Here is a 20527-nt window from a genome sequence, read left to right as displayed (position 1 = left end):
TAAAAACTGTTAAAATCGTACATTAGTAGGCTTTATTCAATGTGCAACCATAGCAGCTCACCTGTACTTCAGCAGGAGTTTGAGCACTACCGACCGGACCACTGGATTTTTATCCACAGAGTCATCAAACGGAGAGAGCACCTTCGTCAGAATTTGTCGATTAGCTGGGTGAAAAAAAACAAAAATAGGAATAGGATAGTCAGAGCTGAAAAAAACTTGTGGATATGCACACACACACACAAGTGACCGGGGTCAGAGCAGCGTCCTACCTCTGAGAAGGGGAACCGTGTTGGCCTCCACCATGAGAAAGGACAGCAGATGGCGAATGACAGGTGAACAGGGCGGAGAGTTGTCCTTGAAGCACACAGTGGACACCAGGTCAATGAAGAAAGCGTTGCACTGCTTCCTGAACTGAGCATGTTGGTCGACTAGAATCCTACCAAAAAACGAGACACAAACAGCTTATTGTTAAAAGTCATGACATGCCAGATTCACAGTTACCTCGATCCTATGAAGGAACTAATAACAGCACAGAGTGTGTCAATGGATTTTTTGTGTGTAGGAAGAAGCACACCATATGTGCCTTCTCAGTTCCTGTTTGTTCTAATCCACATGCAGTTACCAACCTTATGGCATCTGAAGGAACCATGAGGAAGTCGTCGTTAACTTGCTGCATGCAGAGGGGACAGTACATCTGACCAGGGCCCAGCCACTGTTTGATACAGACTACACAGTAGATATGTTCACATGGCAGGCAGAGGGGATCCTGGGGGTCTCCCATACACACTGGACACAGCGGAAGACCAAACCTGGGAAAAAACAAACAGGTGAAGACACAGAGTGGAAGAAAGTACAGTAGGAGAGATTCAAACTGAATTTGTACCTGAAGATGCATTCGATGACTCCATCTTTGCAGGCTTTGAGCAAATTGATTACTGCCTCAAATGACTGCTGAGTTTTGAGGTCTGAATTTTTTTCCAGTATCTAAGAGAGAGCAGACGGAATTCATTTGATTATGGACGGAGGAATTATTGTAGTTATTGTCGATATAGTTACCACAAAGAACCCAGACCGACCTGGCAAAGCCCTCTTGTATGCTCCAAAACTAAAGGTGCCAGCTTCCTCTCTACCTGCTCGATGCCCAACAACATGTGCTCCACAAACAGAGAGAGAGAGAATATCCGATTCCATCCAGCTCTAAGAACAAAGAAACACAAACAAATAACCATCCACATCAGTGCAGCTGAAGCAGTATCTGCTGTTGACTGTCCCACTTGGACCATCTGAATATATTTAACTTACTGGACTCTACGGACGATCGCCTTGCTCCTCTCTCCATAGCGCCTCACACTGTCCTCTGAGCAGATCAACTCAATGGGAACCTGGAATTTTTTGACCTGCCTGAGCCAGGCTTGTCTTTGGGCGTCCGTGTCCAGGAGTGTAGGCTCCAGGTACTCCACACATGCGAAAGCAGCATACACGTCGAGTATCTTGGAGACAGGGGGAATATGATCACGACACCTCACAGGCCATTAAAAGGGCAACGTAAATAATATTAAATTACCAAACATAATCTGATCTTAAAGGGATAGGTCGGGTGTTTTGAAGTGGGGTTGTTTGAGGAACTAATCCATAGTTAGTGTATGACCTACAATAGATGATGGTTGGCACGCCCCCAGCTTGGAGAAGCAGACAGGAGTTACTGCACTGAACTGGCTGCCTGCCAGCAAAGTAAAGTGGTGAAAATATTATAAATATAGCGTACACTTAAACTGATATTGATTTTTTTTTAGGTGGGCCTTTCTTTTAGGTGGCTATAATACGTTTTGCTGCCGGCCCCGTCCACAGCACTACATTGCTTTGTTTCGGTGCGGTAACTTCTGTCTGTTTCTCCAAGCTGGGGGCGTGCCGACCATCATACATTGACTATAGATAAGTGCCCCATACCACCCCACTTCAAAATACCCAAACTAAACCCTTTAAAGTCAATATCATGCATGCCAATTTCAAAAACCTTGAACAAAGTGGAAAAAGAATAGTATTATTTAAAATACTTAAATAGTCTTTAGAGGCTCACCAGTTCATCCCCGTCTCTGGTATGATGATTCTTCAAGAGGTGCTGGGTCACCCGGGGCTCAAGGCAGATCATTCTGGAGAGGTTCTGCAGCCGGTTTTTGAACTCATGATAAGCAGCATGGACCCATGGGAGAGACGTCACCGTATCCGTGGCATTGAGCCGCAATCGCAGCTCATTGACGCAACAGTTCAGGGCACCACACAGGAGCTAGAAAAGCACAATAATGTGCATTAGTATATACAGAACATGCACACACCATCACACAGATGTAGCCTTACAATTTAAGGGTTTCAATTATTACAGTAAAACAACCTGCAGATCTTCCTGACAAGTCACGTTCATCGTCATGGAGATGAAATCCTGAAGGTAGCGTTGGAAAAACTCGGTCTGCATCTCTCGGTCTGCTTTCTCAATGTATCGTCCCAGCGGTGTCTTCCAAAAGAAGTCCTCAAACTCTCGTTGAGTGTGGCCTAACAGATGTATACATTTTAATATACACAACAACATCGTGGTAGTGACATGCCAGTTATGGAGAGCACCTGATAACAGGCCATTACCTTCATGTTGAAACGCATGAACCCAGAGTTCCTCCAGGTAGTCCTTGATCCTCCAGCTGAAGGGCATGCTGCAGCTCATGTTCCTGTCTTGGGCGATGTAGTTCTGTACGAGGATTGTTCTGGTCTCAGAGCTGTGAAAAGAGAAAATAACAAAACATTTAAATATATAAAGTAAATCTTATCAGTTACAGGAATTTGGTATCCTTTATGCAAAGTGCAATGTTACTGCCACTTACTTGTGGTCCAGTGTTAGGTGTGGGATTTCCAGCAGCTTATCGTTGCCAAAGATATCCAACCACAGCCTCTTGACAAATCCACCACAGTTCCCATCTAGCAGGATGTCCAAGTTTTGGTCGCGGTCAATGACTGAAAGCAGTTGCGCCAAGAGGGGGACGACCACAGCCTGAACACGCTTCCATAAGGTGTGCCTGTCATGACCCACAAAAAGTTAACGGTGTTGTTAAAAGAAATAGGAATGAATAGACAAACAGAAATTTTGCAGCTGAAGCACTCACCTGAATGTGCCTCCTTCTTGCAACGCATCGATGTTTGAGGCCTCCTTAATGACCCAGTTGCTCTTCATGGATGAGAAGGTGTTGCCTTCATGAGTCGCCAGCAATGAGTGAAGATGCCTCTTCACAGTTTGCAGAAATTCACCTGACAAGAGTTGGATAACACGATGAGCACTGCAACTGCTGTAACAAAACAGAAAAACACTGAAAAAGAAAGTTGTTGTTGTCGGTACCTTTTACTTCGTCATTGTCACTGAGGAGCGACAGCAGGATCTCAACTCTCTGAGTACTGCGTTGGCCACTTTCCACCTGGTCCCTCAGCATGCCCACTGCACTCTGCACACAGCTCCGCACCAGTGCTGTAGTGTCCACAACATTACTCCAGCCCTGCAGCGGGAGGATATGCTGGTTAAAAACTAGTGTCACAAGCAACCCAGAATAAAATGAAATGTCATTGTCAGACAACAGTGTGCGGAGGGAACACTTTTTTCTAAAATTGATGCACATGTGTCCAATGTTATATATGTAGGTGTGATTTTCCAACAGCAGCAAATGTTTGAAATATATAGTCTGCACTCACATTTTCCTCTGGTTCTGTTTCCTCCTGCTCATCCTCAGTGTACATGTCAGCCACCTCCATAGCTGTAGAAAAGAATTTTGTATTTTAATGCCAACATTTTTTACGTAGAGTAAATTATAATTTTCTATCAATTATTTATCAATCATTTACCTTCGGACCGACTCTTTGTTTCAAACAGTTGACTGATTGTCATGCTTTGCAAAGTTTTGATGTCTGAAACGATGTCTTTTGACCGTCTGAGGTCATCGATGTGAACTGATCTCCAGGGGCCTGTAGACATTAACATGTCTCCGATTATTCTTCAAACAATGAGATAAAAAAATTTAATAATCACATGTCGTTGGGGCCTTACCTCCATGAAAGCCGACGTAGGAGGTCCCTCCTTCCATTCTTGGCAGTCTGGTGATGAAGTAGACAAACACCCTGCTTCTCGTGCTCTCCTGAGTTATCTTGTTGATTTCATTGATGGATGAATACCTGAAAATGAACAGCAAAACTCAATATGGCAAAACTAAACAGTGGTGGTGCAGGGCCAACAGAGAGGAAACGTTGGACCTACTTTGCAGATGCAATGAGATTGGCACTGTGAGAGGCTTCATCAAAATCACACTGAATGAGGAGGATCTTGTTGCAGGGGCCAGTGTTACTGCTTCCATTTTCAGGAGTGAGGAAGTTCCTATAAGAAAACAAAGAATTGATCTTTAGACTGAGATCATACCAAAAGATTTAAAGGAGACCTATTATGCTTTTGTGCTTTTTCCCTTTCCTTTACTGTGTTGTATAGTTTTTTGTGCATGTTACTAAGCATGTATTGAGTTATTCTCCCCCACAGAAACACTGCTCCTAAACTGCCTGAAACGCCTTGCTTGAAGTCCCGCCTTTTCTTCCTTAACGTGGTGATGTCACCCAGTAACACATTTGCATAATACCTGCCAGTTTGGCACGCCCTCAAACAAAGCTAGTTAGAACGGAGCTGGAGCAGAGTCCGAAGAGTTTGGTTCGGTTGACCAATCACAACGGAGTAGGCTTTTCGCGAGGGGGGGGGGCTTGAACAGAGCGTTTCAGACGGAGGGTGTAAAGAGGGGCTGCAGCACAGCCGGTATGAAAAAATAAAGCATTTTTTTTAACAATAAATCATGTAAACATGTTCTAGTAGAATACCCAAATCCAAGTATGCACCTGAAAATTTGCATAATAGGTCCTCTTTAAGTATACTTTAGTATATTCTTGCTAATAATTCTTCAACAAACCTGATCTTTTTCAGGAAGGAGTGCTCGGTGTCAAACTGCTGGAGTGAGAGAAGCTCAACGCTATGCAACACTTGCTCTAGTGGTTCCAGGTCAGATGCTGTCAGAAGTCTGGAGAATGTTGTCACCTGTGGTTTAAAATTACAATTAAGACCTCAATACATACAGCTTCAGGATATATTTGAAACTAGTATGACAGCTTTAAGGTTACCTCTGTGAAGGAAGAGTAGCAATGGACTTCCTGCCTTGTGTGAGCAAGAATGAAGTCAGCTAAACAGCTGTTGTTCTGCTCTTCAAAGTAGACCCTGGCCAGATTTTCACTCTCCACTTTGGGAAGGCCTGTGCAGCCCAGCCGCACAACTGAGTCTGGGGTGGCACATCTGAGCAGTATGAGTTTTGCTTCATCCAGTTTTCTCCTTTCAGGGTCTGAGATCTCCCCATTGTCCTTCTGCTTCTCTATTACTTGAAGTACCACAGAAGCGCATGTGTCAGAGTGGTAGCCGATGAAGACGTCTGGTGGTTTGTACTTGTAAGTCTGAGCGACTGTTGTGTGTTGACTGCTGAGGGACACAAAAAGTCTCAACCATTTCTCCAATTCGTCCACTATCGTCTTCTGCTCAGCTTTGAGGACAGTGTGGATGTCCATGTAGTGCTTCTCCAGCCTGTTGATGAGAGGTATTGGGAATTGTTTGTAGACCACTTCTCTTTCCTCGATGACAATCAGCCGGAAATCTTTGTGCACCCGGCATTTCACACGGTGGGTTCCCAGTCCGAGGTCCACATATTTCTGTCCTCCCAAGCAGACGTAGTATTGGTTGAGGGCATCGTAGAGACTTTCATAGAGGTTCTGCAAGTTCAGGAGCACAACTGTTTGACCTGTCTCCATGCAGATCTTTACTCTGTTGATGTTGCGGCAGATTTGGGTATACTCTTGGTCTTTGGGGAAACTGGATCCAAAGATTATTTCCGGCTGACCACTTTCTGAAAAGAAGGTTTGCTGCAGGATCTGTAGGGCCGCGTAGTTTTTTGTTAGCACCAGCAGGTACCGACATTCTTCTTCTTGTCCGACTGCCTGAATGTTTTCTCTCACGAACTCAATGGCACTGATGTTTTCCACGTTGGGTGCAATTTGCAGTCTTTTGGTGAAGACGTCAACTGCATCCACATCATCCTTGCCACTGAAATTTCTCAACACCGCCTTCACGGTTTCCTCAGCAGTGGGCTTCCTTTGAGAAGTCTTGGCCACAGCAAAAATCATCTTAATCAAGCTGTAATAGTCACGTAGGCCAAAAAAGCCTTTGCCTTGTTTGTGGCAAATGTGCAAGTAAGATTTTGCAAAGGGCTTGAAGAAATCCCTGACCTTCTCCAAAACCATTGCATCAGATGTGCATATGCCTTTAGCACTCTCGATGAGTTCTTTCAGATCAGGGTCACCGCGGGAGACAAAAATGCCTCTGTTCATCTTTGCAGGGTCTAATGCCCAGTTGGAGATGCCAATGAATCCAACCTTTTTGTGTGGTAGCGGCTCATCATCAATGCACCCCTCTTCTAGCAGCGGATGAAGGGTTTTCAGCGGCATCTTTGGAGAGTCCTCAGCCAGCCCGATCTCATCAAGAACCACAACGGAAATGTACTCGTCCAGGTTCTTTCCCTCCTGAAAGCGTCCGCATTGTTTGAACGTGTTAATGATGCCTTCTGGTGTTGAGTGAGGGCTACACTGGAAGGACACCAAATGGACCTGTTTGAACTTTTTGTAGAGGTCAGAATGAGCAGCTTGGCCCTGCATTGCATCCGCAACAAGAGTTTTAGACAGAGATTTTGAGCTTCCAGGCTTTCCAACTAAGAAGAGAGGGATTCTTAGCTCAATGCAGAGAACCATCATGAAGACGTTCTCTTTGAGGGCACTGTTTCTTGCAATAGTATCCCCCATTGGCACACCGCTCAGGAGTAAATCCTGCATGAGTGAGATTTCCTGCATTATCTTTGCTGGGACGTATGCTGGTGGTAGGCTTTTGCTGATTTTCTGTCTGTATTTTTCCTTATATTCTAGGCAGGCATGGTAGCACACTCCTATGGCCATGACCAGAGACCAGAGCACAGGGTCTCTGGCGTCAGGCGGTCTGTAATGCCTTTCATTCTTCTCAGCTTTTTGATTCCTCTCAAATTCGTCAAGCTCTACAAACAACATGACGTGGTTTTCGTAGAACCAAACAAAAGCCTGCATGCAACGCTCGACATCTCTCAGGCTGACAAAGCTGCATTCATCCATTCTTTTCCGCATGTATCTCTGTGAAGCTGAAAGGACATCGGTGATCAACTTGATGTAACTTTGATCGATCGCTTTGTTTTCAACCACTCTTTGCACAATCTGCTGGATGTATATTTTCTCTGTGTGATCGTTTAACTGTCCAAAGTCCCAAACCAGAGGGATCATGCTTGGCGGTAATGCTTGAACTCTGTAGACTAACTGGCGGAGAGGGATAGACCCAAGCTTTTCATCTGTCTCTTCAGCTCGAACTCTGTACCCGAGGCCGGCAGATTCTAACCTCTGAATCATCTCATCTGTGTGCTTTCTGTAAGGGTTGCATGCGGCGATAATCTGCAACCCACAGTTGGGTGTCAAACTTTGCCCCTTGACTGTCTTGTCACAGAGGACCTCCTTGATGCTGCTGATGGCCTCGGTAGTGTTGGCCTCATCGAAGAAGAGAACAGAGTCAAATTCATAGTGTTGCTTGTTAATAGAAGCAATGTCTTCTGCTTCTCTGACTTTGGTGTAAATCATCTCTGACGTTGTCCCTCCATGCACCTTGACCAGTTTCATGTTCTCAGTGGCCACTCCGCTCCTTCGCAACTCACAAAGGAATTTGATGAGCCTTGTCTTGCCACAACCCGTCTCTCCCATGATGATGACAGGGATGCCACACCTGAACCGCATATGGATTGCCAGCATCTTCAGTATGTTGTCGGTCGTGAGCTCATATGTTTCATCAGGATCAAGAGGCCACTGGATGCCAAGAACGTTGCAGATTCTCTCTATTTTCTCCCCTCTTGGAAGGCTATCAAAGTTGATGTTGAAAGGGACTCTCTGATGCTTCAGGCCTTCATACAACTCCTTTGTCATGACATTCTTCTTTATCACCTTTTTAGAGGTGGGCTCAATTGCATCAACAGAGTTCTGTGCATTGGGCTGAAGATGGAAACCGATGAAGGTCATGGACACATGGTCATCGTTAAAGAAGATGTATGGATGTGGTTCTGTTTCCCATCTCTTTCTGATCAGAAAAGGAGCCAGGTCTTCATCTCGGACACCGGTCATGTCCATCTGCAGCTTGCCAGGACTCTGGTCGGAGATGCTGAGTGATGGAGTGGCAAAGTCCTTTGCCATCAGAATCATGAAGTCCACCACGAAGGTTTTGAATCCAGCCAGCGTATCTCCAGTGAAAGTGGAATCACAAAAAACGGATGTCTCACAGTCTTTCAGCTGAAGATTAAGGAACCACGCAAAATTTCTCAGTTCTGCCCAGGATGGGTCAATAACTCCACAGAACATGAGAAGCATCTGAAGGCATTCCACATGTGACCCTTTGACATCCTGATATTTGAACGCATCAAGATCACTGTGGTTATGAAACTGTGTGAGATACTGGTATGGCCGCTGAAAGGCTGCACTCCTGAATTCTCCATCATCCATCAGTGGGTCGTCGGTGCTTACAATGGTAGGATCTTCTTGCTTCCTTATCTCTAGCTCTAGCACATCTTTGGGTGGTCGGCAGAAAATGTTTGGAAACACATCCGTGAATGTGCTGTTCACAGTTTGAGCCTATGCAGAAAAACACAGGGAAATCAACAGTTTAACATCAGATAACAAATGATTAGCGATAGTGCCAAACTTGTAAAAACCTTTACCTGCCGTGAAGCATTTCTGGTTGACATGACAGTCGGCTCCAGAATCTCTATGACATACAGCTGGTCGTCGCTGCACTTCCACGTCTTTCCCTCAGAGTCCATCAAATAGCGCAGGACCAGTAATTTGAAAAGAAACTCATGGAGACCTTTCTGCACCTTTTCAATCACATAAAACACAGCCCATTAACACCATATGTTAGCTGTCAAGACATGTCCTATTAATAAGACTACATTACATTAAGTTAAGCATTAACTTGAGACCATGGATATATAATAAGACCTGGGTACCGGATCCCAAGATGGCACGAATTCGTTCCAATGTGAATTGTTCACCTGGCACACAAGCCAAACATTTTTCTAGCTTCTGGTTTTACTTCCAGGGTATGTGGCTCGCTGAATATGCCCATAGATAGACAATTGAAATTGCTTTTCTTTAGTCAACAGTTTTACAGACATCTCCTTTACAATGGTCTATGGGGAAAATGCTTTTTGGGTCACGGGGGGATTTTTCACTGCAATACTGCAAGTGGCCACCGGAACAAATTAGCGGCACCGCATCCAGGTCTTATTATACATCCATGATTGAGACTCTTTATTACCGATGATGTGATGTCAAAATGGAACATCGTGAGCTCTTTCGTCCTGGGCGTGTTCAGCAGAGATTGAAGGATGATATTCTCATCAACATTCGGTTCAATCAAACGAATGCATTTCATTCTTGACGGCTTTTTGGTTGAGCTCTGCAGTTTTTCATACAGCCTCTTGACGTAGAGTGATTTACCTGCAATTTAAAAAAAAGGTAATTATCATAGGTATCAATCATTTTAGGGGTGAAATGTTCACCATCATGAATTTGAAATAGCTAAGTAATGTACATATATACTAACCAACACCAGCTCTTTTGGATGAGACGACTCCAACACACAGTCTGTCTTTGAATGCAGCTGCAGCACTGCATTGATCTTCTGGCACAACGTAGTGTTTGTAGAGGTACCTCTGGATCCTGGCCAATGGCTCCTGGGGAACCATGTGCAATCTGTACTGGCTGAAGGCTGAAGGGAGGTAGGCGTGTTCTTTTTCAGAGCTGCAGATGATGACAAGTCTGTAGTCTTTCCTACTCTGCCTTTTCATTCGCTGAAAAAAGTTCTCAACTTTAGAGCTCACATCATAAGTGAGCAGGTCTCCATACAGCAGAGAGTATATCTTCTGTCCCCTGTAGCCAGTGCTGAGACAGCGCCTGAGGAATAGCTCCACCTGTTCATATGGCGTTGAGGAGTTGCACAGGAGAACTTCATCGTAGCTGGGAAGCGTTTCATCCCCGCTGCTCATGTAAACGGAGATGCAAGATGTCAAGATCTCATCGTGCGGGCAAACAATGAGGTTTGGATTTCCAGTGGCCAGGCCTTTAGGTAGCTGCCTCAGTGTGACATCCCTGATGTTATTATCAGAAATGTCTTCTTCACTCTCATCTTCTTTGTTGGCCAGTAATTCCAGCAGCTTTCCAAGACTTTTTACATCAAGAATGTGCAGAAGATAATTCTTCATGTCTTTCATATAAGCATTCCATATCAGATCAAATTTCTGCGACCCGTTTGCTTGTTCCATAAGACTTAGCAGAGGATCCAACTCACTGGTGAAGTCTTGGTCTCCCAGCTCACTTGTTGGCACCATAACAAAAGTCTGGAACTCAATGTCTTCATTTTGCTCTTGTGGTTTGGTGAGGATCTCATACTGGAGTGCATGCCAGACCTGCCTCAAGTCTGAGGCTGTGCAATTTGGCTTGACGAAGGAGAGCATCATGAGAACTTGGTCGTCCATATTGGTCACGTTTTGCTGAGTCAGCTTGCTGCAGAGGTAGACGATCTGTTCGGCTGTATAGTAGTTCAGATAGTAATGCTGGGACCTCTGTTTGTCCACAAAATCCATCCAATAGTGCAGGCACTTCTCCATTTTCCTGCAAAACTCAGGAAGCTGCTCGTCAACGCTACCCTCCACGATGACAACGCTTAGAACACTGCCCAGGTTGAAGTCCATCACAATGCTGGGTTCATCGCTGCTTAAGCTGCAGCTGATTTGTGCTTCCCAGTGTCTGAATAGAGGATTCCCAGCAGTGTAGAGAGCAATGAATGCCTCAGCGAGTCTTTGAACACTGGCAAAAACCTGTAAAATAAATACAAACTTACAGTCAGATGCAACTGTGAACACTAAAGCTTGACACTAACGATGTCCCGTCATCCCGGGGACAATAGAAAATGTGTTTGGGACGCAGTAAACTCACTACACGTCCATATTCATTGCATTTCATGCATTGTTAAGTACACCCAAGTCATCACTGTTGATGTCAATAGATATTATTAGCTCTATCCCTTTTTTGCCATAATTTATTATTCCTATTATTTCAGTATTTAATTTGTTATTTTAATTATTGTCATCACTGTGGTTTTTGTTAATGTTTTAAACAATTTGATGCATCTTGAAAGATAGAGCATTGCTTATGGTTATAATAATTATTATCAGTAGTACATATACAAGTAAAAGAAGCATGTGGTACAGTAGTAGCATTTCAGCTTCAATGCTAAACAAAGTGACCTATGTTCATCAAATAAAAAGTGAAACATTTCAATATACCTCTGTAAAGTGATCAACGTCATCCTTCCCTTGATCCCCTTTCCCAGACATGAGCATGAGTTTGTTCTGCAGCTCCCGCAGGTCTTCGAGAGAGTATGAGCGCATCTGCCGAACCTCATCGTGCTCCTCTGGAATCTGCAGCTTCAGGGCGGTGTCGAGACTCAACTAGATTGGAGAACAGAAATAAACTCTCAGGCATAATTTTGTACTTTGTTCCCAGAGACTTGTGCTGCATGGACAGAGCGATGCCACAATCATCTCTACTTTTGTTAGTTACCTTTTTTACACCTTGTGCACTGATATGGTAGCTACCCTTGCTGTTGATGGCTGATGCTAAAGAGAGAGACGACAGCTCCACTGACCCATGACTGTCCTTCACAGTCTTCAGCCATTCCAAATGGCGTGCACTGTCCCGCTACAAAAGATGATAACATTGTTAATTGTGCTGTTAGATATTCATTTTCTGTTTCATAAAGTTAGGGTTAACACTGACTGTATGATGATAACATTCAGATGAGTGTTCGTAGCATTTACTGTTTGTATTTCACAGATGTATTCCCTTCAGCAAAATCTTAACAAGCAAAGCATTAATAAATTATGCATGAATGACAGCAAAACAAAGTCAATGTCTGGAACCTTCTCTAGTTTAACTTTAATTAAAGTTAAGTAAAGTTAGTTAGTAGTATTAGCAACACGTCCTCTTACCAGTTTTTTTGGTAGGTTGCTGTCATTCTCCAAAGCTCTCCAGAGCTTCTTGAGCACCTCTTTGAAGACTTGAAAACCAGAGTCTGGTTTGAGCTCATATAGAATTGAAGAGTAGCCGAGGACGGCATCGTGGAAGCAAGCGACGCGATCCACGTCCATGTCGTTCTCTCCCGCAGAGATGGAAGCCAGGTCAACGAACACCTTCAACTCATTGATATCTGAAAATAAATAGCATTTTCTTTAAAGTAATTTGACCTGAATGAACATTAAAATAAGTTGGTGTTGTGACTTCCGCGGATAAGGACTATTCTTACCTTCGAGTGCATCTTTTACCCATGTTACAAAGTGTCCTCTGAGTCCCAGCTCAAGTAGGCACAGTCTGCGGGACTCGGTGATGTCAACCAGAGCCATCTTTGCCTGCATCAAGTCATTGTCAATCCGACTGAGATGCTCTGTCTGAAAGTCAGCATGACTCTGACGGGAGAAGAGAGTCAAAGGACAAAATTAAATTAATATTAAAGACATTACAGTAACTTGAAGGTGCTAAATGCAAGATTGGGAGCATTCCTATTGCCTCCGCACGGCTCACAACATGCCGATGGTTGAGGCAGCGGCTAGCAGCTAACGCAGCTTTACATAGACAATAGTTGTTTGCTGCTATATTAACGCTCTAAATATCATATAGAGCACCTTTAATGTACATGTGGTACACAGAGGGAGGTCATTTTCACATAATGTGTGATATTTTTTGGTTGCAATAGTTCAAAACATGGCCACTTACGACTTCCGTGAGTGTCTCCAGAACCCTGAAGTCCCCTTGAAGACGAAGCGTCTCTTTGACCTTCATGATAATTTGAGCCGAAGCCACAGCCAGATGAAGCTCGTGATACTGCTCGATCTGCTGAACCCTGCTGTGGATCCACTGTTTGTCGGTGGATTTATCCACTCTGCACATGATGTCCAGGTCCTGTGCAAGCTCTAAGTACTTGCCCTTGTAATCTCCGAAGAGCTGGTTCACCTCCTCGAGCGTTATGCTGCCGTCCTTCAGACGAGCGTAGATGTCTTTGTAATCATTGAAGCAAGGCTCGAAAATGTCGTCATGTATCATTTCTGGTGCAGCATCAATTTCTTCATCTGCATCATGGAAGGTGTCTTCCATTTCGTCATCTACATCATGGTAGTCCTCTTCCATTTCTTCAGCGGCTTTGAGTTTAGCTTGTTTCTCCCAACACATATTGAATATATGGCTGTCTTTAAAGGTGGACAGGACCTCTGCCATGTCTCTGAAGTCTTCATCCAAATTGAAGTAGGTGACGATGCCCGCCATGCCAGAGGGCAGCTGGTCAAATGGATGAACTTCCATGAACTGGTTCAGGGGCATGATCTCGATGTTCACCTTCTGTCTCTTTTGCATGTCGGCAAGATCAACTGTCATGGAAATTGGAAATAAGCACACGTTAAATTTGCTGCAACTGCGTGAACAAACCAAACTGACAGATTCTCCACCGTACCTTTGATATGTTCCCCAAGTATGTTGCTCATTGTTAAGAAGACGTCCACAAGCTCCTTCTCATGGTACACAGCGTTCAGTTCATCCTGTCTGCACTGCAACAGCCTCCTCATTTTGGCATTATCCTTGAATTGTTCATTCTCAGAGAGGCAATCTGTTAATATCAAATCACACAAACACACACACACAACAAAATATTTCTATTATGAGCATGTTCTGAGGTTATTATTAAATGTTGAACACATTTCTAGGAAAAAGACCTTTGAAAGAGTGTTATTACCGATCTTCAGCAGATCTAAGAAGGCGTTCCTCTTCTCCAAAATGATACTGAGCAGGCTGGTCTTAATGTCTCCACGGACCAGTTGATTGTTGATGGCTGTGAATGATGATATGGCTATGGCAATTCTGTCCCTGGCATCTTGAGAGAGCGTCTCAATCAGCTTTTCGTCTGCGCCTGCAATGACAGAAATGATATGATTACAATGCTTAACTTCTGCCCTGGAGACATAAACTGAAGCCAGGTTCTTATAAATTAGAGATACATGGCACTCTGCTTTTGAATTTTTCTATTTGCCATGTGCATGTTTTAATGGTTCATACCGTGTAGTCTGAAATAGTCTTTGGCGGCAGTCCAGGAGAGGAGGTGCTTAAGGACCAATTCTTCATTTTCCTGACAATTTCCTTGGGGGTCCTTTGGCCAGGATTTCTGGATAATGGCTGAGATGAGTTTCCCAAACTTCCAGTTCACCTTGAACTTCTCAAACAGCTTCCCCTCCGACTTGTTCTGCATATGAGGTAAAACAGCCATGAACATTACTGTGCATCATTTAACTGTTGAAGTGAATCTTACATACAATTAAACTGATGTTGATTTTTTTTTTTAGGTGAGCCTGCGGTAACTCCTGTCTGCTGCTCCAAAATGGTAGCGACCGTCATCTACTGTAGGTAATACACTGACTATGGATAAGTACCTCATACAACCCCACTTCAAAACACCAGGACTGTTATAAACTATGTCATTAACATATTAGATTAGATAAGTAATACCAACAGTAGTATAAATATGAATACATAATATGTTCAGTGGCTGGGGTAGGTGTGTAACGATCCAAGGTGAAGGGGGAAGAAAAAGTTCTATAGTTAATACATGTACGTATTAAAAGTGGAGGAGAAGATTTCATACCTGGCACAACGATGTCACGGCCTCAAGAGCACACCTCTCAACACTAGCAGCAACGTGTGGATGGGATTTACTGAGGTCCTCCATTTTTGTGCAGTAGAATTCAATTTGATCCACAGGGGATTCCTAAAATCAGACACACACATTAACCATGTATCGTTCAACCCAAACAAATATTATTATTATTATTATTATTATTATTATTATTATTATTATTATTATTAATAATAATAATAATAATAATAATAATAATAATAATAACAGGGATCTACAAAAGATGTGTCACATACCTGTTTGTATTTGCCCTCAAAATCCCTTGTGAATGTTCGTTTCCATTCTTTTGTGCAATCTTCATCTTTGAAGTGGATGGAGATTATGTTGCTCCACAGCTGTAAAACAAAACCAACAAAAGAACCATTGTTCAGCTTTCTCTACCAACGATGGGCTGTGAGTGTCCATGTGTATATTTTGTGTTTTATTTACAAAATATAACAAAACTGCTCACTTCAATCTCTGCTGTGGCCTCAACTTGGAACAGGGATGAAATACCACTTTTGAGCAACTTCTGTCTGAAGCACCGGTTGATCCACTCTCTCATAATGTCCATCGCCTGAGAGATCACGTCTAAGTCTTTTGCATATCGCTGCTCTTTTCCGCCTTCTTGAGTCTCCTAAATGAGAATAAATAATAAGAGTATTTGAGACTTAATTTTGTGTGAGATGCTACCAGCTTGCCTGACAAGATTCACTTTACATACCTGTTGTTTGTTACAGTGAACAAAGTCTGCCACTGATGCGACCAGATTCATGCAAGCTACAGGAATATCAAAGTAGTTCTGGGTGAATGATGTCGGTCTGACTCCTCTGCAGAGCTTCTCCAACAGTTTCACTGCTGTTGCCAGGCACTCCCTCCTATAAGCCTCGGTAAAATGACTACGAACAGAACAAGAATAGGAGATTAAAGCATGAAATTTGATAAACATTCAAATGAAAATCTGCTAAATCTGGAAGAGCAAATCACCTGTATTTCTCCTCAATCAGGTGTCCTTGGATATGTGAGAGAATTTCAGACACTGTCTGTAAAACAGAAATCCAAGAACATTAATGAAACTGCACTATAACCCTGAAATGTATTATTTTCAATAAGAGTTTCCACTTCACCTCAAAGGTACTGTAGGAAATATCCTGAGCCTTGTTGGTGAACACATGAAGCATGTCCAAAAGCTCGGTGTTTATGTTGACGACGCACTCCATTAGATTATCGAATGGCAACAAGAACAAGCAGGATCGCACTAAAAGTGGATCCACTTCCATCAAGTGACTGTGGCTTTTCATCAGATTCACCAGCGCCCTGAAAACCAAAGAGTAAGTAAACAGATGTACAGCAACATATCTATCTATTTCTAAATAAATGCACTGGAAGATGAGCTGTACTTTGAGAGAGGCACTTACTTCCTGTCTTGACTGTTCATGTATCCTGAGGTAGCATTTCCGAAATCAAGGCCTTGCAAACCTGCCCATGATGCGCCGTACTTCAAGTTTCCAGAAGCTGCTACTTCAAAGGGCTTCGTGGTGCCTCTGAGGAGGTGGAGGAGCGGGAGCACCAGAATCCATCGCTGCATTCCTGCTGTTCTCACAGCGTTTATCAGATTCAGCAACATTTCTGGCAGACTACAACAAAGATCATTTTATGAGCATCTGAAGAGAAAAGAGACTTTGGTTGCTCTGTAGTCAGATCATGACTGATATTTATTGGGCTGTCAAAGTTAACACGATAACGCGTTGACGCAAATTTGTTTCAACGCCACAAATTTCTTTAACGCATCAACGCAACTTGCGATTTTTAGTTGTAGGAGGCTCAATTTTAAAGCTAGATACTGGCATCATATGAAACTAGAAAAACCTAAAGAATCCATTGGTACCAACCATGTCATACTAGCTTGTCATGAAGGAGGCTAAATAACGCTCCAAACTTACGCTAAATTTTGGCGAGGAAAAACTGGCATGGCCATTTTCAAAGGGGTCCCTTGACCTCTGACCTCAAGATATGTGAATGAAAATGGGTTCTATGGGTACCCACGAGTCTCCCCTTTACAGACATGCCCACTTTATGATAATCACATGCAGTTTGGTGCAAGTCATAGTCAAGTCAGCACACTGACACACTGACAGCTGTTGTTGCCTGTTGGGCTGCAGTTTGCCATGTTATGATTAGTGCATATTTTTGAGGGTTTCTGGACAATATTTGTCATTGTTTTGTGTTGTTAATTGATTTCCAATAATAAATATATACATATATTTGCATAAAGCAGCATATTTGCCCACTCCCATGTTGATAAGAGCATTAAATTCCTGACAAATCTCCCTTAATGGTACATTTTGAACAGATAAAAAATGTGCGATTAATTTGCAATTAATCATCATTAACTATGGACAATCATGTGTTTAATTGCGATTAAATATTTCGACTGACAGCCCTAATATTTATAGGACTACAGGACACTTACTTTTTGAGAATAGCGACATCCTTAGAAAACTCCGTCCAGTACCGGAGGAACTCGTCTTTCTCTAGTTTGGGTAAACAGAGCGCACCGCAGAGCTTATGCAGCTCACCATTATCCAGCCTGAGCTGATGCTGTTTCCACACATAGAGCATGATCACAGCTGCTCTCATGGGATCCTGAATGTAGAGCATCTTCCCATCTCCGTCCTTCAGCCCCGGAGGAATCACCTTTGTCAGCATGAATTCTTTTAGCATCTTCTTCACCTAGGAAATTAACCAGAGACACAGAGAGAGTAAATTGGGTTGGCCATACTCCACCTGAGTGCATCAAGACTTTTTGCACAACGATTATGAACTTACCTCATCTTCCCCGTAGCTTAAGGCGTACCATTTCTTTTCTTTTTCTTCATACACATACGGGTCCCCGTAAACCTGACAGAACTGTTTCAGCTGGATCAGAAAACTTCTCAGATTGGTATCAGTCCAGCTCGTGAGAAGATCAAAAATGGACTCCAGCATTATATTCCCCGCGATCTCTCTGCCTTGAATCAGATCCTTCCTTTGTTCGGGCCAGAACCTTTCTTTGATGCGTTTGAGCATGCCCTTCGACGGCTCGACGCAGATGATGTCATCATATTGATGCCAGTCCCCTTTACACAAAAAAGATACAACAGAAATTGAATGTGTGTAACGCAGACACATCATAACAGAGGTGGCACGAAGTCCTTGTTCTGCAAGTCACGAGTAAGTCTCAAGTCTTTGCCCTCCAGTCCCGAGTCAAATCCCAAGTCAAGACTGACAAGTCCTGAGTCAAGACTGACAGGTCCCAAGTCAAGTCTCAACTCAAGACTGACAGGTCCCAATTCAAGTCCCAGGTCAAGACCCAACTCAAGACTGAGAGGTCCAAAGTCAAGTCCCAAATCTAGACCAACAGGTCCCAAGTCAAGTCCCAAGTGAAGTCCCCACTCAAGACTGACAGGTCCCAAGTCAAGTTACAAGTCAAGCCCTAAACCAGTCATAATGTGCTCTTCAACAAATATTATGCCATTTTAATAACAGAGTAACTGGCACCAACTGGCGCTCAGTAACGTAACGTTAGTTCTTCATATTTTTCTCCTGCAACTTGATTGGATGCTGTCGGATTGGTTCAGACAAAGTGGATCTGGGGAATTAAGTGAAAGATAATAAAGTCCCAATAACATTCATCAAAAAAAAGTAGTCCAGAGTTCAACAAAAGCAACACCACTTTTCGGGATTCAGCAATAAACAAAAGTTTGTTTGTTCAGCTCAGATCGTTTTTCAACACGAGTAAATCCTCTTCCCAAACAAATCAATAAAAAATCTCTCAAAAACTAAATAAACCCAACATTTCCAACGCTGTTGGAGTACCTCGTATTGCAGTGGATCGCCTTCCTGCACACACTATTAAAATAACATACTTTTTAATCGTTGGGCTTGGGTGATTAAGGTATCAAGTATTTTCCAGTCAAAAGCTTCAAGTCCAAGTGAAGTCACGAGTCATTGGCGTTAAATTCAAAGTCGAGTTGCAAGTCTTTTTATATTTTGTCAAGTCGAGTTCAGTCTTAAGTCATCCAATCTGATGACTCGAGTCCAAGTCATGTGACTCGAGTCAACACCTATGCATTGCAACATAATAATCAGATGCCATTTGCATGCAGATAAATATAATTACAGCTGGAGAAGTGAGGGTTACATTTACCGTCTTCGTTGACGAGGTGGTGTTTCACGAACAAACATCTGTTGGTAGTTTGGGATGTTGAATCCAGTTTGTATATGTACTCATACTCGTATTTGACCTTTTTCTTGTTATAGACGACGTATTTGTACGGTATCGACACAGACTCAGCTTCACTTTTGACTGTCTGCAGATTGCCCTCGACCAGAAAACCATGTTCTCCGAGATCCCTGCGTGGAAAAGAAAATAAAGTCAAAGTGGAGAAAGTCTATGTTTTAGAAATCAGCAAAGAAAATGTAAGACTTTAAGAGGATTATTTTTTGGATGTATCATTGTTTGATGCGCCTATACATTAAACCACCATCTGAGCTTAACTGACAATTCATTCAAGGATACGTACTTGGTCACAGACAGCTCAGTTATATTTTCCTCCCATTTTCCAAGGGGGGGCCCAGCCTGGATGAAGATACGATCTTCGTTTGGATCAAATTTGAAATCCTTTGAGAGAACTGCATGGAAGTAAACTGTGAGTCTGTTGCGTGTAGAAATGTTGTTGTTCTTCGTCGGTCTAGAAAGCAGAAACAAATCATTTCAGAAAGAGCTAAAATAACGCACATGCATAAAACTAGCATTAAATGTGTATAACTGAACTGTATAACCATCTGAGAGAGCTTCATCACCTTTTGGGTGGTGGGCAAGGCGCGGTGCTGGACTCCTTACTGCCATCTTTACTGCCATCTTTACTTCCCTTTTCAGCGTCTGAGGTTTGTGCTGCGGTCGAGGCCTGCTCGCTGGCAGACCGCTGAACCGTCATGTGCTCTACTGTCCTCTCCGGGTCCACGCTGGAGCCTTTGCTGTCAGCCTGTACAAGTAGTCGTAAACGTGCATGTTAAAGAGCGGGTTCATCTGCGTTCTGTTCTGTTTTTTTCAAATGGAAACGCCCACTCACCTTTGCAAAAAGCAGGTTACCAAAGCTAATCAATAAAGTTATGAATAATGTGAACGCTAGCAGTAGCTGCTAAGTTAGCTGTGCTAACTTTAGAAATAACTGAAAGGATTAGTTTGGATTTTTGAAGAGGGATTTTATGTATAGTCCTGTGTACTGCATCGTAAAAGTACTGCTTTTGTAAATGTAATCTGGTGGCTTTCAGGAGAGCGATGTAACGCTTCAGTTCTCTGTCGGAAAAGGCTGTCTGATGGCGAGGTAAAGCGGCTGTGGACGGGAGATGCGAAAAAATATATTAGCCACCTAAAAAAAAAATCAACATCAGTTAAAGTTTATGCTATATTTAGAATATTTTCACCGCTTTACCTCGCCATCAGACAGCCCTTTCCGACAGTGAACTGAAGCCATATCGTTGTCTTCAAAGCTACAAACCAGACTCCATTCACAAAAAGAGTAACTTTACCTCACAGAACACGGGAGT

General features: G+C 43.1%; 1 protein-coding gene and 1 long non-coding RNA gene across 8 annotated transcripts in view; one reads left to right on the top strand and one right to left on the bottom strand.

Annotated features, from left to right (window-relative positions):
* The window catches only part of rnf213a (ring finger protein 213a), a 37692-nt gene that overhangs the window by 12181 nt on the left and 4984 nt on the right, over positions 1-20527 (bottom strand). For all 7 annotated transcript variants that reach the window (XM_037793548.1, XM_037793545.1, XM_037793542.1 and 4 more), the window contains exons 5-45: positions 19781-19962; positions 19501-19668; positions 19125-19330; positions 17765-18054; positions 17409-17668; positions 16354-16572; positions 16063-16252; positions 15923-15978; positions 15660-15834; positions 15408-15572; positions 15193-15291; positions 14906-15028; positions 14323-14506; positions 14003-14176; positions 13724-13876; positions 12994-13640; positions 12527-12686; positions 12213-12430; positions 11785-11922; positions 11508-11672; positions 9767-11039; positions 9479-9660; positions 8880-9035; positions 5185-8793; positions 4977-5101; positions 4286-4402; positions 4079-4203; positions 3877-3996; positions 3727-3788; positions 3380-3533; positions 3150-3291; positions 2871-3062; positions 2635-2765; positions 2390-2547; positions 2078-2284; positions 1303-1490; positions 1077-1197; positions 884-984; positions 627-809; positions 270-436; positions 62-164 (exon numbers count right to left, since the gene is read on the bottom strand). In XM_037793548.1, the coding sequence (XP_037649476.1) occupies positions 62-164; positions 270-436; positions 627-809; positions 884-984; positions 1077-1197; positions 1303-1490; positions 2078-2284; positions 2390-2547; positions 2635-2765; positions 2871-3062; positions 3150-3291; positions 3380-3533; positions 3727-3788; positions 3877-3996; positions 4079-4203; positions 4286-4402; positions 4977-5101; positions 5185-8793; positions 8880-9035; positions 9479-9660; positions 9767-11039; positions 11508-11672; positions 11785-11922; positions 12213-12430; positions 12527-12686; positions 12994-13640; positions 13724-13876; positions 14003-14176; positions 14323-14506; positions 14906-15028; positions 15193-15291; positions 15408-15572; positions 15660-15834; positions 15923-15978; positions 16063-16252; positions 16354-16572; positions 17409-17668; positions 17765-18054; positions 19125-19330; positions 19501-19668; positions 19781-19962 (11588 nt within the window). The remainder of the gene's footprint in view (positions 1-61; positions 165-269; positions 437-626; positions 810-883; positions 985-1076; positions 1198-1302; positions 1491-2077; positions 2285-2389; positions 2548-2634; positions 2766-2870; positions 3063-3149; positions 3292-3379; positions 3534-3726; positions 3789-3876; positions 3997-4078; positions 4204-4285; positions 4403-4976; positions 5102-5184; positions 8794-8879; positions 9036-9478; positions 9661-9766; positions 11040-11507; positions 11673-11784; positions 11923-12212; positions 12431-12526; positions 12687-12993; positions 13641-13723; positions 13877-14002; positions 14177-14322; positions 14507-14905; positions 15029-15192; positions 15292-15407; positions 15573-15659; positions 15835-15922; positions 15979-16062; positions 16253-16353; positions 16573-17408; positions 17669-17764; positions 18055-19124; positions 19331-19500; positions 19669-19780; positions 19963-20527) is intronic.
* LOC119502540 lies at positions 14378-19474 on the top strand. Its single transcript, XR_005210097.1, has 3 exons — positions 14378-14517; positions 14607-14667; positions 19238-19474. It is a non-coding gene; the product is annotated as an uncharacterized LOC119502540 (long non-coding RNA).

Source organism: Sebastes umbrosus, chromosome 14 (assembly GCF_015220745.1).
Source record: "Sebastes umbrosus isolate fSebUmb1 chromosome 14, fSebUmb1.pri, whole genome shotgun sequence".
Lineage (NCBI taxonomy): Eukaryota > Metazoa > Chordata > Actinopteri > Perciformes > Sebastidae > Sebastes > Sebastes umbrosus.
The sequence above is the reverse complement of the archived record's forward strand: the minus strand, read 5'-3'. Positions and strand labels throughout refer to the sequence as shown.